This window comes from Phoca vitulina, unplaced genomic scaffold, assembly GCF_004348235.1.
Source record: "Phoca vitulina isolate PV1807 unplaced genomic scaffold, GSC_HSeal_1.0 scaffold8, whole genome shotgun sequence".
Taxonomy (NCBI): domain Eukaryota; kingdom Metazoa; phylum Chordata; class Mammalia; order Carnivora; family Phocidae; genus Phoca; species Phoca vitulina.
Genome location: NW_022589711.1, coordinates 59,445,355 through 59,462,665, shown reverse-complemented (window position 1 = coordinate 59,462,665; position 17,311 = coordinate 59,445,355). Strand labels below are relative to the sequence as shown.

Below are 17,311 nucleotides of genomic sequence, written 5' to 3'. Positions count from 1 at the left end.
AGCGACTGCCTTCGGCTCAGGTCATGATCCTGGAGTCCCTGGATCGAGTCCCGCATCGGGCTCCCTGCTCAGCAGGGAGTCTGCTTCTCCCTCTGACCCTCCCCCCTCTCATGTGCTCTCTCTCTCTCTCTCTCTCTCTCTCATTCTCTGTGTCTCAAATAAATAAAATCTTTAAAAAAAAAAAAAAAAGAGAATTTAGAAAGTGCCAGGCACATGGCAAGCAGTTTTAAAAAAAGATGATTAGTGTTGTTCTGTTTTGTTTTTTAATGTGTATAAGGAAATACAGCCCCTATGGTATCGTCAAACCAGTTAATACCTAATTAGTACACAGATTTGGCTCTTAATAGTTCCTACAGCCTTACTTGGTAGATTTCCAAGAACTTCCTCAGTTTTTGCCAGAATTCTTAGAGGGAACCTAAATGACCCTTCTTCGGTCATTTTAGGACTTTTTAAATTCAAACAATCCACATGAACACAGCAGGAATTTCCCTATTAGCATACTGCCTCTGAATCCCCACCTGGTGATCCCAAATGAAAAAAGTATTTGTTTTACTTGCATCTTTATTCCACTTGACTAATAAAATTGCTTGAATTTTTTTCTGACTTTACCTGCAAAATTAAGAGATGAAGAGAGGAATGGAAGAGAAAGGATTTTGTACATGCAAACATTTAGGTGTCCTTCAAATGTAATTACAACCAGGTACTTTGCCCTAACAATTAGAATAGCCTGCTGTACATCTGCCTAGGGAAAATCCTAACACCTGGACTTCAGAAAGATTAAGTGCTATTTTATATGAAGAGGTAGAAAACATTTAATAGAAACTTAAGTGGGAACTGTGCTATCCATACCAGTGTGGCATCAGATCGCACATACTACCTTACTGTTTATCTTTTTGTGAATATGCTTTGTCGCAACTATATTAAAAAAAAAAAAAACCTCAACAGCAACATCCAGTAATATCTTACATCTCTGAAAACCATAGGCCGAGCACAGTATCCTGACAATGGTAGGCACGCAATAAATATTTGTTGATGATAGAAATGGAAGTGACAAAATTAAATACACTCAGTGAGGGAATTGATGAAAATTGGAAGTATCTAGTGAATATTGTAACTAGGGTATCTGGGTCATTAGAATGATGAGAAAAGAAGGCAAATATAAGAATAAATCAGGGGGCACCTGGGTGGCTCAGTTGGTTAAGCGTCTGCCTTTTACTCAGGTCATGATCCCAGGGTCCTGGGAATGAGCCCCTCATTGGGCTTCCTGCTCGTGGGGAGTCTGCTTGTCCCTCTCCCTCTGCCCCTCCCCCCGACTTGTGCGCACGCACTCTCTCTTTCTCAAATAAATAAAATCTTTAAAAAAAGGATAAATCAGAATATGAAAGAATGTAATAGAACGAGTTGCTTCTTGGTTTTGTTTTGTTTTTTTTTTAAAGATTTTATTTATTTATTTGACAGAGAGAGGCACAGCGAGAGAGGGAACACAAGCAGGGGGAGTGGGAGAGGGAGAAGCAGGCTTCCCGCCGAGCAGGGAGCCCAATGAGCAGGGACTCATCCAGGACCCCTGAGATCATGACCTGAGCCGAAGGCAGACGCTTAACGACTGAGCCACCCAGGCGCCCGGTTCTTGGTTTTGATAGTTCATATTTTCTAGCTTACTATGTCACATAAGGATTCTAAAAATGGGGTACAATTTAATGTGTGATGGGTATACAAAATACAGGGTTTTTTTAAAGGATTTATTTTTAGAGACAGAGTGCAAGTGTGGGCACACGTGAGCAGGGGAGGGGCAGGAGGAGAGAATCTTTCAAGCAGACTCCCTGCTGAGCATGGTGCCTGCCCTGGCTCAGTCTCAAGACCCATGAGATCATGATCTGAACTGAAACCAGGAGTCAGTGGCTTAACTGACAGGGCCATCCAGGAGCCCCACAAAACACAGTTCTAAATTAAGATTGTTAACTCTCAAGTCTCCATTTTATTTGTGGCTTGTGAATGTAGGACAGCATTTCATTTGGGGGTTATCTTTGATGTTCTTAAGCATTCTTTAGGCTTAGTTAGGCCTGGATGTCTGACTGTTGAAATATTTCAGGAAGAAGCTGGGACCTTTAGAAGGAATTGTGTATGAGATTATGAGAGAATGGGAATAGTTGAGAGTTATTCTCAGTGCTCTTAAGCCAGTTACAGATACATTTTGGATCACATATTAATTTATGGAGATGTGAAAAGAGAGTAGCTGTGGAAGAACCACCTTAAAAATCAAAACTTAAAGAGAATTGATAGCCATAGCCCAGTGCCTCAATCCATTAGTTTACCTATTCATACTCATTTCTGAGAGAAGTTTGGGGATGTTTCTTATTAGTGAAAGGGAGAAGGGCATAGATACATGTGTTTTAAAGATCTGAAAACAAAATACTACATATTTATAGTGGAAATTGGGTGAAATAGAGGAAAACAAAAGATAAATCACTTAACATTTTGGCATATATGCCTCCTTTTTTCTATCCCTAAGATACACTGATACAAAGTTTTTTCTATTTTGAGCATATGTTTTACGATCCGCTTTTCACTTACTATCTGACATACTTCCCTGTGTCATTAAATAGTCTACATAATTTTAAATGGCTACATAGACTAAGATGCGGTATGGTTTAACTCATCTTCTCTTGTAGGGCATTTAGATTGTTTTAAGTATTTTCTACTAATAGAGCATTGAACATCTCTGTAGATAAATCTTTCCACATATTCCAGATTATTTCCTTAGGATAGATTGCTAGAAATGGACTTCCTGGTCGAACAATACACATTTTTTTAAAGTAATCTTTATACCCAACATGGGGCTTGAATTTACAAATACAAGATCAAGAGTCGCATCCTGTACTGACTGAGCCAGCCAGGTGCCCCAATACACATATTTTTAAAGGCTGCTGATAGATATAACTGAATTCCTCTCTCACAATATTATATTAAGGTAATAAACATTTATATTAGGAATCTGAATATAGTCAAATTCTTTGTCTTACAGCATTCAGACTTAACTCTACAGTCAGTAGATAAAACCCAGTTGTGTAAAAGGGGAGACAGAGGTTATTAGTAATTCAAAAAGTATATAATATCTTTGGGGGGGTGGGCTTAAGGAGTACTATGGCAGATTGTACCCATAATGCAAATTTTTATTTATCAATTCTCATTAAAATGAGATAGTACTCTATACTCCACATAAGGTATATATATATATAAGATATATATATATGAATTTGTTGTAATGTTTACATCAAAATGAGACTATGTAGTCTGAGTGCTGAATTTTTTATATATTGAAATGTTTACGTTTTTTTTCTACTTTTAGCCACATAAAGAAGATCCTTAACATTTCTCAACAATTATATAGTCAACTGATGTAACAATGGTACTAATATTGGGACGAAGACTAAACAGAGAGGATCTTGGGGTGCGTGATTCCCCAGCAACTAAGCGTAAAGTTTTTGAAATGGACCCTAAATCTCTGACAGGCCATGAGTTTTTTGACTTCTCCTCAGGATCATCCCATGCTGAAAACATACTCCAGATATTCAATGAATTCCGAGACAGCCGCTTATTCACAGACGTCATCATTTGTGTGGAAGGCAAAGAATTTCCTTGCCATAGAGCTGTTCTCTCAGCCTGCAGTAGCTACTTCAGAGCTATGTTTTGTAATGACCACAGAGAGAGCCGAGAAATGTTGGTTGAGATCAATGGTATTTTAGCTGAAGCTATGGAATGTTTTTTGCAGTATGTTTATACTGGAAAGGTAAAGATCACTACAGAGAATGTACAGTATCTCTTTGAAACATCAAGTCTCTTTCAGATTAGTGTTCTCCGTGATGCTTGTGCCAAGTTCTTAGAGGAACAACTTGATCCTTGTAACTGCTTAGGAATCCAGCGCTTTGCTGATACCCATTCTCTCAAAACACTCTTCACAAAATGCAAGAATTTTGCATTACAGACTTTTGAAGATGTGTCACAGCATGAAGAATTTCTTGAGCTTGACAAAGATGAACTTATTGATTATATTTGTAGTGATGAACTTGTTATTGGTAAAGAGGAGATGGTTTTTGAAGCCGTCATGCGTTGGGTCTATCGTGCTGTTGATCTGAGAAGACCACTGTTACATGAGCTCCTGACACATGTGAGACTCCCTCTGTTGCATCCCAACTACTTTGTCCAAACAGTTGAGGTGGACCAATTGATCCAGAATTCTCCTGAGTGTTATCAGCTATTGCACGAAGCAAGACGGTACCACATACTTGGGAATGAAATGATGTCCCCAAGGACTAGGCCACGCAGGTGAGAAAACTGTTTATAAATGAACTACAACATAATTAACAAAAGTTTTTATTTTTTAAATATTTTTAAACCTCCTGAGTGAAATCTCAGTGTAGTCATATGTATTGTCTTAATGTGGCTTTCCATAATTTAAGATTTGTTTTGGATTATGTAAATCATTAAAATGTCTCTCCCCCTCAAAAAAAATTTTTTTTAAAAGTCTTTGCCAGTGAACACTAGATTCAGCAGTATCATTCTTTGTTATTCTGAGCTATGAAAGGGTATTGCAAAGGGTCTTTGCAACTGTGAACATCTCAACATATTTCTGCTTATTTCTCTTAATCTTTTCTCTTAATCTCTAATCATTCCACTTTTCTTTCCAAAGAGTCTTTGGATATAAAGTAGACTAAAGACTTTGGTAGACTCTCGGGCGCCTGGTGGCTCACGTGGTTAGGCAACTGCCTTCGGCTCAGGTCACGATCCCAGGGTCCTGGGATCGAGTCCCACATCGGGCTCCCCGTGCTCTGCAGGGAGCCTGCTTCTCCCTGTGCCTCTGCCTGCCACTCCCCCTGCTTGTGCTCTCTCTCTCTCTGTCAAATGAATAAATAAAATCTTAAAAAAAAAAAAACTGGTAGACTCTCTTGTACTGCCTCTACATATAAAAAACAATTGGTAGGGGTGCCCAGTTGGCTCAGTTGGTTAAGTGTCTGACTCTTGATTTCAGCTCAGGTCATGAACTCAAGCCCTGCATTGGGCTCTGCACTCAGTGGGAGTCTGCTTGAGATTCTCTCTCTCTCAGATAAATAAATAAATCTTTAAAAAAAAAACAATTGGCAAATTCACAGACTTCCTTTTTTCCTAGCAGACAACTTGAAATATAAAGGTGAAGTAAGTAAGCTGATATATATTGAGTAGATTCTTTTTTTTTTTTTTTTTAAGATTTTATTTATTTGACAGAGAGAGGCAGCGAGAGTGGGAACACAAGCAGGGGGAGTGGGAGAGGGAGAAGCAGGCTTCCCGCCGAGCAGGGAGCCCGATGCGGGGCTTAATCCCAGGACCCTAGGATCATGACCTGAGCCGAAGGCAGATGCTTAACGACTGAGCCACCCAGGTGCCCCTATTGAGTGGATTCTTGATGTAAAACCCAGGTTTCAGATCTCTTCTCATTGTCACAGTAATTTAATGTCAATCTTAATTTTTTAAATTTTTTTCTGGTTATAAAAATTATATCATCATTAGAGAGAATTTGGAAAACATATTTAGAGGTAGGAATTCAATTCAGTATTACACTTGTATCTTCTTATAGTGCATTATTTCGGTAAAACATACAGATTTTAATTTATAAGCTATAGGAAAATAATATCCATGTCTTAATAATTGAAGGAATAATATTAAATGTACTATACTGTGAATAAGCAAGAAATGGCTATTGTGAGAAATATAGTAAAGAATCTTGCAGGGCGCCTGGGTGGCTCAGTCAGTTAAGCGTCTGCCTTCTGCTCAGGTCATGATCCCAGGGTCCTGGGATCGAGTCCCACATCAGGCTCCTTGCTCATCAGGGAGCCTGCTTCTCCCTCTGCCTGCTGCTTCCCCTGCTTGTGCTCTTTCTCTCGCTGTGTCTTTCTGATAAATAAATAAAATCTTTTAAAAAAAAATCTAATATTTTTCTAACAAAGCTAATTTTTTAAAATTGTGTTTAAAAAACATATAGCATAAATTTATCATCTTAACCAATTTTAATAATTGTACCACTCAGTAGTGTTAAATATATTCACATTGTTGTAAAACTGGTATTTACTTTTATTTTCTCATATCATCTCCACTTTTCCTATAAATTTACTAGAGCGTAGCTCTCAAACCAAAATTTTAGCTTTGATTTTGATTATTATTGTTTTGGGATATGATTAAAATTCAGCATATGATGAGATAGCATGTGTTTAAAATCTAGTTTGAACATAGCAAGATTTAATCTGTTTCCTCATATGTAAAGTGAGAATGATGATAAATAGTACCTATCTCACAGGTTCTGCCATTGAAACTATTAAATGCAATAATCCTTAAGGTACTCATCATCGAAAGTGGTGTAGAGAAATACTTAAAAATTATTAGCTATTATTATTTATATAGTGTAGTGTAGGTTTGACCCACTTAAGAAAACTCCCAGGGGTGCCTGCTTGGCGTGGTTGGTTAAGAGTTCGATCCTTGGTTTCGGCTCAGGTCCTATATCAAGGTCTTGAGATCAAGCCCCGAGTGGGGCTCCTCTCTTAGCTCAGAGTTTGCTTAAGACTCTCTCTCCCTCTCCCTCTGCACCCCCTACTTGTGCACTCACATGTGCGTGCACGTGTGCACTCTCAAATAAATCTTTAAAGAAAACTCCCAGTACTTGACATTCTGAACTTTTTATAAATTGGATACAATATTGGGTAATTATTATTATAAAAAATTAATACTTCTTTGTATTTAGGGTTAGAGTACATTTTTTTCTTCAAAGTCAACTGAATTTAGTGAAAAGTAACAATTGCTTTGTAAGAAAGAAGTGTATTTGACCCTTTCAGTTTTTTAACAAGGGACAAAAAACATATAATTTTATTATATAAATATACAATTTTTTAAGTCGTTATTTTTTTTAAGGACTATTAAGAAACATGGGCTGAGCTTAAAAATGTGAAAGACCAAGGTTCTTTATTGATTAAGAATGCTGAACAGCAGGCACTTGGGTGGCTCAGTCAGTTAAGCTCTGCCTTCAGCTCAGGTCATGATCTCAGGGTCCTGGGATTGAGTCCCACATCAGGCTACCTGCTCAGCGGGGAGTCTGCTTCTCCCTCTGCCCCTTCCCCCTGCTCGCTTGCTCTCTCTTGCTCTCTCTCAAATAAATAAATAAAATCTTGAAAAGAATGTTGAACAGCTTTGGGACTGTTCAGAACTTTTCTGGACACACAGTATCCCTCCAAGGGGAAAATTGTGTATTTTTTCAAAGAGACTCCCCTTACAGCAGACAGAATGGCTTTGGGTCAAATAGGGCTAATAATAACTTTCCAGCATATACATATAATCCTATATACGCATAGGATTAGAATTAGGGACCAAGGGTTGTATGTTGTAAAATCAAATAAGTTATTTGTTATTAACATTATTTATAAAAATATAACGTAAATGAAATCAGATTGCAGTCTAAAGGTAATTAGGCTTAGATAATACACAGATAATTTTCCAATTCCCTTAATTATTTAATTTGTAAAAATTATTTTATATCCAATTTTTAAGGGAATCAATCCATTTCATACAGTGAAACACATCTATATATAAGATTTCAATGTCATCTTTCTTTAGGAGGCAAGTAGGAAAAAAACAAACCATAGTTATATTGAGTTTACAGACTATTGTAAATATAATAGAAGATATTTATTTTATGTAGCCATTGTATAAGGAGTATAAAGAGAAATCCTTTATTTTACAACTCTACCATCACCTCCTGTTCCTTCTATTCCTTCACTTACCTGTTACTGCATATTAATACCAATCACTAGGAATTTCATTATCTGAACAATGTGTATTGTTTTTCAGGTTCTCATCTTTCTGAGAAACTCCAAACTTCTTTGAAAGAGGAGTGATGTCTCCACTTCAACTACAGTTCACTCTGACTTCCCCTCCAGTCACTTGACTGAAACTCCTCTCAGGTCATCACTGACCTTCTATTTGTTATTAGCCTCTTTTCAGTCTTTATTCACCTTGATTTCTCTTTAGGATTTGACTTTATCAATTGCTTTACTTTTTCTTGAAATTCCTCCATTAGCTTCTGGAACACCATTTTCCTCATGGTCCTCTTCTCCAGCTGCTCTTTTTCCATTTGATGGTTCTATATCTGGTCTTTGAAATGTTGATAATCCCCTCGGTTCACATCTCTCTGTCTTGCCTTACATCACATCTTCCTAGATGATCTCATCTACTCTCTTGATTTTAATTACCATACATGCTATTGACTAACAAACCTATAACTCCAGCCCAGACTTTTCTCTTTCACTTATTCACCCATTCATTCAGCCAATTTATTTGTTTGCTTATTTTTACCTCAGGATGCATCTTTAAAACAATAACATAGGCTAAATAACATCCCACTTGAAGTTAATATTTCTTTCATATTAACTAATATGCAGTCTGTATTCATATTCCCCAGTCTTTTCCAAACTGTTCTTTAATGAACCTTGATCCGATCCAGTACCGCTCATTGCATCTGGTTATTCCCATGAAGTCTCTTATTCCAGAACAGTTTCTTTTTCATGATTTTGTTGATGGGCAAGTTGTCCAGAAAATATTCCACCTTCTGTATTAGGTTGCTTCCTTATGCTGTCACTTAGCTGAATTTAGCTATGTTTTCTGGAAACTGGAAGGTAGCTCAACAAGCTTCTGCTTGATGGAGACAAGTTAAATATTTTTGGCTAGAGTTCATCCTAGGTAATGTGTATATTGTATTACATCACATTAGGAGACACAGCATATTTGGTGGTCCCACCATTAGTGATGCAAAGATTAACTCGGATTAGGGTGATAACAGTCTGTTTCCACCATTGTTCAGTTAGGTTATAGTCCTCACATCAGCCAGGATTTCTTCAGGGAGTGTTCTCCAGAGTTCAGTCCATACTGAATATTCTACCTATATATACCCACATGTCTCTTAAATAAGAAAGAAATAAGAAAGAAAACTCCAACATACATTGTAGTAAAAACAGAGTATGATAACGGGTACCTAAAAAGAGGATAAGGACCAATCTAAGAGCACAGAAGCTTTGGTAATCTGCACTACCAGTTGTAAACCCTCGGGAGAAAAAACAGTAGAGACCAATCATGGGAGTAAAGCTTAGGAATAGTTGTCTTTTTATTAATATATATGATGCAACTTGAAATCTCTGTACTACTACATAATGACTACTCTTTAATAAATGACAAGTGCAAGTATCATGATGTGTTCAGAGTACTGGCTTCAGAATCAGGTCTGGACTGGGATTTGGCTCTGTACAAATAGTTAATACCATGACCTTAGGCAAAACATTTTAACTTCTCTATCAATTTTCTCATCTGTACAATAAGCATAATACCACCTCGTAAGATTGTGAGGATTGGAAATAGATATGAAAAGTACATAACCTAGTATTATACACAAAAATGCACAATAAAAATTTTTGCTGGTTTCATGAAGAAAATAATCAAAATACATTGTAAATTTGTGCTCTGCTTTTACAGAATAGGAAATGTGGTTTGAAAGACAGATATGCTTGATATCAAATAGTTTAAGAATAGTTTGTTCATGTCTACGGAAAAAATTGATGCTCTTTGCCACATTCCATTGAGCAATAGAGATAGCTAAGATTTAATAAGCTTGTCATTTTAAGGTTGGAATTAGTTAATTAAGTACTTTTCTAAAAACTTTCTACTACCTCTTGTCTAACAATCAGTTATTACATAATGAAAATTATGTGCATAATGAAGACAAAGTTCAAATTCCTATTGCAAACCAATAAAAACTTGAAGATAATGATTTAAGATTTTTTAAAAAGATTTTATTTATTTATTTGACAGAGAGAGAGAGAGCACAAGCAGGGGGAGCAGCAGGTAGAGGGAGAAGTAGGCTCCCCGCCAAGCAGGGAGCCTGAGGTGGGGCTCGATCCCAGGACCCTGGGATCATGACCTGAGCCGAAGGCAGACGCTTAACCGACTGAGCCACCCAGGTGTCCCTCATTTTTATTTTTAACTCAAAATTTTTCATGAAAGTATACATGTAAGTCTCCATCCACCTGATCCTTTATAGATCAGTTCTCCCCAAAGGATACCACTGTTAACCAGTTTTTTGAACTCTTTAAAAATATTCTTTGTGTGTGTATATATTCTAGGTATATGTATATACACACACATACTTCCCTGCTTTTTTTTTTATACACTCAGTTCTGTGCCTTGTTTTTATCATTTATAAGTATCTTGGAGGTTATTCCACATCGGCACATATAGATCTTTAAGCCAGTCTGTTCAGCATATTCTTTTTTTTTTTTTTTTTTAAGATTTTTTTTTTTATTTATTTAACAGAGAGCGAGAGAGGGAACACAAGCAAGGGGAGTGGGAGAGGGAGAAGCAGGCCTCCCGCGGAGCAGGGAGCCCGATGCAGGGCTCGATCCCAGGACCCTGGGATCATGACCTGAGCCGAAGGCAGACACTTAACGACTGAGCCACCCAGGCGCCCCTAGCATATTCTTTTACTATGGACAAATCACTAAGTGGGAAGCCAAAGTTTTCAAAGGTTGTTTGGCAAGCATGGAATCCAAACAAAGGGAGTTAGTAGATCTTTAGAACAGGAGTCCTCTCAGCTAGTATAGCTTGAGGAAGTCTCACCCACCATAAAAATATTCTTACCAAAGAACCAGTGATGTTCAAGTTAGCTAAGCTAAGATTCTCTTTCCCTTAGACAAGAACTTGAATGGGTACAGGAGATGTTTGCCTTTGTGATTATCTACTTTTTCATTCATTTACTTATTGCTTCTATGATCAACCAATCCCTCTTTTGATACATAGTTCTTTCTTTAGATATATTAATACATTGAGTTTAGTAACTATCATACCTTACAGACTAGAGAGCCAGGTGGTCTCTTTAGGGCTTTAAGTCTCATATCTCTATTTTAGTTAATTATTTTGTTTGATAGCTCAGTTTTCAGGTATTTTTGAGTCTTGGAATGGTGAATAGATAATATTACTAATATCATTCCCTTCTTTCTTCCAATTTCCTACTATATGTAAACACTGCCTTTCCTATTGTGCTTTTTAAATACGTTCAGTTATTCTTCCCAGTAGCCATTAACCATTCCCAGTGACTCCTTTTATTGGTGAGAATTAGTTTGGCCTATCTCTGGCATATTTGGCATTAATAATAAGTAGGTCTGTTATTTCACCCAACAAGTCCTGTATTTTGCCTTTTGAGATTCTTTTTTTATTTTTTTAAGATTTTTTTAAATTTGGGGCGCCTGGGTGGCTCAGTCGTTAAGTGTCTGCCTTCAGCTCAGGTCGTGATCACAGGGTCCTGGGATCAAGTGCCTCATCGGGCTCCCTGCTCAGCGGGAAGCCTGCTTCTCCTTCTCCCACTCCCCCTGCTTGTGTTCCCTCTCCCACTGTGTCTCTCTGTCAAATAAATAAATAAAATCTGTTAAAAAAAATTTTTTTTTAATTTATTTATTTGAGAGAGCACGAGCAGGGGGAGGGGCAGAGGGAGAGAATTATTTTATCTTTCACATAAGTCAAAGAATGTAATCTTTTAATTTGATCTTTTCTTAAATTCATGATAAAAGAGGATGATGATTTTTTAAAAACAATATTTGCCATAGTAAAAAAAAGGATAATTTAGTTGTCATACTTTCCCAGGAACAAATGGTAAGATTTAATACTAAAACAGCAAATATTTGTTATTTTATCACAGCAGAATCAGGATTTTCACTTTAAAGCATTAATAAAATAATGTTCACTCTAAAAAATAGGTTGAATAGGGTATCCAGACTTTTATTCATCCTGTACTATCATCTTGACTGCCTTTTTGTTCCAGTTGCCATTATCAGCTGTAGTAACTTACTTCCGTTAAGGCAGTCATCTCCCTGCCTTAGATAAAAATTTTTCCAAGCTCAAGAAATAAAAAATAACTTTTAAAAAAGATTTATTTATTTTAGAGAGAGAGCGCTCACACAAGCAGGAAGAGGGGGAGAGGGAGAGAAACTCAAGCAGACTCCCCACTGAGCTGGGAGCACGATGCCAGGCTTGATCCCACAACCCTGAGATCATGACCTGAGCCAAGACCAGGAGTCAGCCACTTAACTGACTGAGCCACCCAGGCGTCCCTAAAAATAACTTCTCCTGGATTAACAGTCTCTAATGGGAACACCAGACTTGTCTCTAATTAAGTTAAGAGCCATTTGGTTGCAAATAAGACCTTCAGTACAGGTAAAACTACTAGTTTGTGATCCTTTCAGATAAAAACACATTTCCATAGACACTGAAATGATCCTTTACTTAGTGGGACTAATTGTTTTAGCCATTAGTTTTTGGTGCTATTTTCTCTTCTTATTCCAAGGTACAAAAAGAGACAATATATGTTTATTAGGCTAAGAAGTCTTGAAAAAAGCAAGCAAGTTTAAGCAAAGAGAAACTGTAAAATAAATCATATTTTGGGACACCTGAATGGCTCAGTTGGTTAAGTGTCTGACTCTTGATTTTGGCTTAGGTCATGATCTCAGGGTTTGAGATTGAACCCCACGTTGAGCCCCATGCAGGGTGTGGATGCTGCTTAAGATTCTCTCTCTCTCTCTGACCCCCGCACCCGTGATGCCACTTCTGCTCTCTCTCTTTCTCTTAAAAAAAAATAAAAAATAGGGCGCCTGGGTGGCTCAGTCGTTAAGCATCTGCCTTCGGCTCAGGTCATGATCCCAGCATCTTGGGTTTGAGCCCCACATCGGGCCCCCTGCTCCACGGGAAGCCTGTTTCTCCCTCTGCCATTCCCCCTGCTTGTGTTCCCTCTCTCGCTGTGTCTCTCTCTGTCAAATAAATAAATAAAATCTTTAAAAAAATAAATAAATAAAAAATAAAGTAAAAATAAATAAAATGTTATAAGGAAAGTGTATAAAACACAATTCTATAATATATAATAGTTACCTTGATTTTATATTAAAACAATTGGGGGTGGTTGAACCCCAGTGACAGTATTTAGCAACTTTTGTTTTGATCAATCAATAAGTAAGGAAAATCACATGGATTTGTTTTAGAGGTTTTTTTTTTTTTAGATTTTTTTTATTTATTTATTTGAGAGAGAAAGAATGAGAGAGAGCACATGAGAGGGGGGAGGGTCAGAGGGAGAAGCAGACTCCCTGCCGAGCAGGGAGCCCGATGCGGGACTCGATCCAGGGATTCCAGGATCATGACCTGAGCCAAAGGCAGTCACTTAACCAACTGAGCCACCCAGGCGCCCTGTTTTAGAGGTATTTTAAGTGTAATTTTAGGAAATGGTAATTTTAGGAAATGTTACTTTTATGGAAAGAAGGATAAGTTAATAGTTATACCAAGTATCTGGTGTTATTCTCTATTTACTTTAATAGTTTCATTTTAGAATTATTTGGAAAATAGTATTGGTAATATTTCAGTCCTTCTGATAATGTCTTACTATATACTAGATTAGGGTTATATGATTTGCTGGGTTCCTAAAAGTAATTTTTATTACATCTATGAATAGGATTCTTTTCTACAATATATTTTTCTGATTTTATAATGGAAAAGTATGCCTGGCATGGAACAGGTGAATGATTATTAGTTGAAAAAGCTATGAGTAAATGTAGCTAGAAATAGTATCTGTGTTAAGGTGACATACCAGTATTGCTTAATTTTGTTTTTTTTTTTCTAGTGTAATTGTGAAACATTATACTGACTAAAACTACAAATCAGTGTCCTGATGTGGTCTTTTTTCCGTCCACATTTAAGTTAAGAGAAGAGGGATTGTTAGCATTTTGCTTCATGAGATCAAAATTGTAACAACCATAAAATGTAGTTACAGGACCTTTTTCATTTCAGTTATATTTGTGAAAAAATATAAAAGCCAAATAATTTTAAAATTCCAAACTTTCTACTGAGCCTTATGAATAACAACAAAGAACTTGAATAAGCTTTTAGTTTTTCCTGTATCTATCTTAAATTTAAACTATAAAATAAAAGAAGTCCATGATTAACATAAACCTTAGGATTCTCTTAGTGCTCTAAATGTTGTTTTTTTCCCACTCTAAAAATAGTCCATGTTCATTATCATTTTGAAAATTTGTGTTGATAGAAAGAAGGAAGCCGCAGTATCCAGAGATAACCATCATTAGCACTTTGGTATATTCTTTCCAGACACAGTTTTTACATAGTATTGATCAGACCTTCTGTACAATTCTTTGTCTTGCTTTTTTTCCTTTAACATTCTTTGTTATAAACTCTGTTAACACTTTAAGGACTGCTTGGTGTTTTGATTTGGATTACTTTAATGTACTTAACTTTAAAAAATTATTTTAAAAAATAGATTCCGAACAAATACATACACTCCTTTAAAGGGTACTTAGATTATACTATGAATTAGTTTTTTTAGAACTAGCAATATGGGGTGCTTGGGTGGCTCAGTATGGTAAGCGTCTGACTTCAGCTCAGATCATGATCTCGGGGTCTTGGGGTCAAGCCCCTGCATTGGGCTCCCTGCTCAGCAGGAGTCTGCTTGTCCCTCCCCCTCTGCCCGTCCTCCTGCTCTTGCTCTCTTTCTCTTAAATAAATAAATAAATAAAATCTTAAAAAAAAAAAAAAGAACTAGCAATCTGATGAAAAATCACTATTTTCCTATATTATCTTACCTTAGTATGGTTATACATATCTGAATTACTGCAAAACTGCATTTGAAAGTCATCCTTACTATTCCCAGGATTCCAGTTGAGTTAGGTAGGATCTTTGGACTGCTTTACAATTTTTAGGGCAAAACTCAAAGAAAAAAAATACCCATAGAAATTTTCTGTGGAAAATGATGTCACTAAAACCCCTTGCAAATGTTCTCAAAGTCATTGGCAGCCTGTATTATTTGGCACATGCTCAGAGAATAAACTTAACTGTTTACTTTATAATAATGTTCTACTTTCTTTATGTTAATGGTATGTTTTTAGAGTTTTCAACAATCTTGAGTGTATTTTATTATTTATACATTCTTATAATAATTATTTTAGGTCAACTGGCTATTCTGAGGTGATAGTTGTCGTTGGAGGCTGTGAACGGGTTGGAGGATTTAATCTTCCATACACTGAGTGCTATGATCCTGTGACAGGAGAATGGAAGTCTTTGGCTAAGCTTCCAGAATTTACCAAATCAGAGTATGCAGTCTGTGCTCTAAGGAATGACATTCTTGTTTCAGGTAATTAGAGAATTATTACAGTAGCTACTTTTAATTTGAACACAGCTTGGCTGTTTTAAACAATAGTAGTGTCTCAGGAGAAAATATGAAAGTGAATATACCCACTTTCAGCAGAAAGTATTTGTTACACAACAAATAAAACTGAGAATGACTTTTTGCTCTTAAAAGCAGGCTCAAGATGATCCAGAATGATTTATAAAAGATCCACCAGAAAAATGCCTTTAATTGTCAAATTTTAAATGATCTCAAGTGCATATAGGATATGGTATAATTTTTAAAACTTTTACCTGTTAGCTTTGTTTTAAGGAACACAGTGAAGTATGCAAAGTGAAAATTACTCATAGAATTAATTAAGCATCTCTGGTCCACCCAGGTTTTCTGAAATTCTCCCCAAAGTTTATGAAATAGGATTTCCCTTGAAATTCTTAACTTGAACTTCTTTTATGTGATGTTACATCTAAAATCTGAGACAATAAAATGACAGACTTATACAAAGTATAACTACATTATCAATGGTTTTGAGTCTGTTATTTGGTTAATAATTTTATCAGCTTTCAAGTTACTCTATTACTACATGTTGAACAATATAACAACACATACTTTATTTTGTACAATGGTATGCTTTTGGAAAAAATGGATGATTTTTTAAAAATCTTTTTAAAATAATTTTGTTGTTCGGGTGCTTCTGATGTCTGATTCAAATCAATAGTCTTACACATTTGTAAAATTCATATTCTGCATTTTATTATTTGGGGCTTATAATTCTCAAGATCACCGTCAGCAAAGTTTAAAATCTGCTCTGTAGAACTGTTTCCATTAAGCTCTAAGAGGGTCCTTTTTCATTTATTGAACTGAATTCACAAATTCTTAGACGGGGTGAATAACTCCCATGTTATAATATATCTATGCCTTCAGCATAAATCCCTTGGTGATATACATATTATTGTGTGTACATTGTTTTGCATTTAAAGGTGGAAGAATCAATGGCCGTGATGTGTGGATTTATAACTCACAGCTAAATATTTGGATCAGAGTTGCTTCTCTAAATAAAGGCAGATGGCGTCACAAAATGGCTGTCCTCCTTGGTAAAGTAAGAGAAACCACCTTTTACTACTATTGCTGGCACATTTCCAAAATAAATACCACAGTTGAATCCTTGAATCCTTCATCTCACTGTCTGGGTATTTTGGATTCAAATTGTATTTCCTTCCATTTCTAACCTCAATAGATAAACTGAAGGTATAAACAATTTGACACTGTACTTTTGAATGGATACTTTGTTCTCCCAATTTGGAATTTGTGGCAGTGCAGCACATTTCTCTTTTCATGCTCCATTGGAGTCTGAATGCCTAAGAAGCATTGGAAAATAAAGGAGTTACATCAAGTACAAAAACAGGCCGATGTCTAATCCAAGCAATCGTTTTCCCTTTACTGACTTAGGCAGTCAGGCAGAGATATATTTATCTAGACTGATGTTATTTTTTTTCTTTATGCAAGTTAGGGACAAAACAAATTTAAAATAGTGTTAAAATAAATTCAATGTATTTTATTTATTTATTTTTTATTTTTTATTTTTTTTAGATTTTATTCATTTGAGAGAGAGAGACAAATAGAGAGAGCAAAAGTGGGGAGGAGAGGGAGAAGCAGGCTCCCCATAGAGCAGGGAGCCCGATGCAGGACTCGATCCCAAGACCCTGGGATCATGACCTGAGCCGAAGGCAGACGCTTAACCGACTGAGCTACCCAGGCGCCCTCACCAATATATTTTAAAGAAAATTGATTATTGACTGCAGCTAATAAATATTTAAAAATATATAATTTGGGGGGCGCCTGAGTGGCTCAGTTGGTTAAGCGTCCGACACTTGATCTCAGCTCAGGTCTTCATCCTCAGGGTTCAAGCCCCGTGTTGGGTTCCATGCTGGTCATGGAGCCTACTTTAAAAAAATAAATAAATAAATGTATGTTGGTTCTGAACCATTCTCTGTCCTTAGGAACCTGAGAAACACTTGTGGACTAGTGGTTTCCAAACTTTTTAAAAGCAGCCACACCTTCTTTTTTAAAGTTAAAAAG

General features: G+C 36.5%; 1 protein-coding gene across 9 annotated transcripts in view; it reads left to right on the top strand.

Annotated features, from left to right (window-relative positions):
• KLHL24 (kelch like family member 24) overlaps window positions 1–17,311 on the top strand; it is an 84,358-nt gene that overhangs the window by 10,395 nt on the left and 56,652 nt on the right. For all 9 annotated transcript variants that reach the window (XM_032407082.1, XM_032407079.1, XM_032407078.1 and 6 more), the window contains 3 exons: window positions 3,347–4,323; window positions 15,057–15,241; window positions 16,213–16,331. In XM_032407082.1, the coding sequence (XP_032262973.1) occupies window positions 3,404–4,323; window positions 15,057–15,241; window positions 16,213–16,331 (1,224 nt within the window). In that variant the 5' untranslated portion in view covers window positions 3,347–3,403. The remainder of the gene's footprint in view (window positions 1–3,346; window positions 4,324–15,056; window positions 15,242–16,212; window positions 16,332–17,311) is intronic.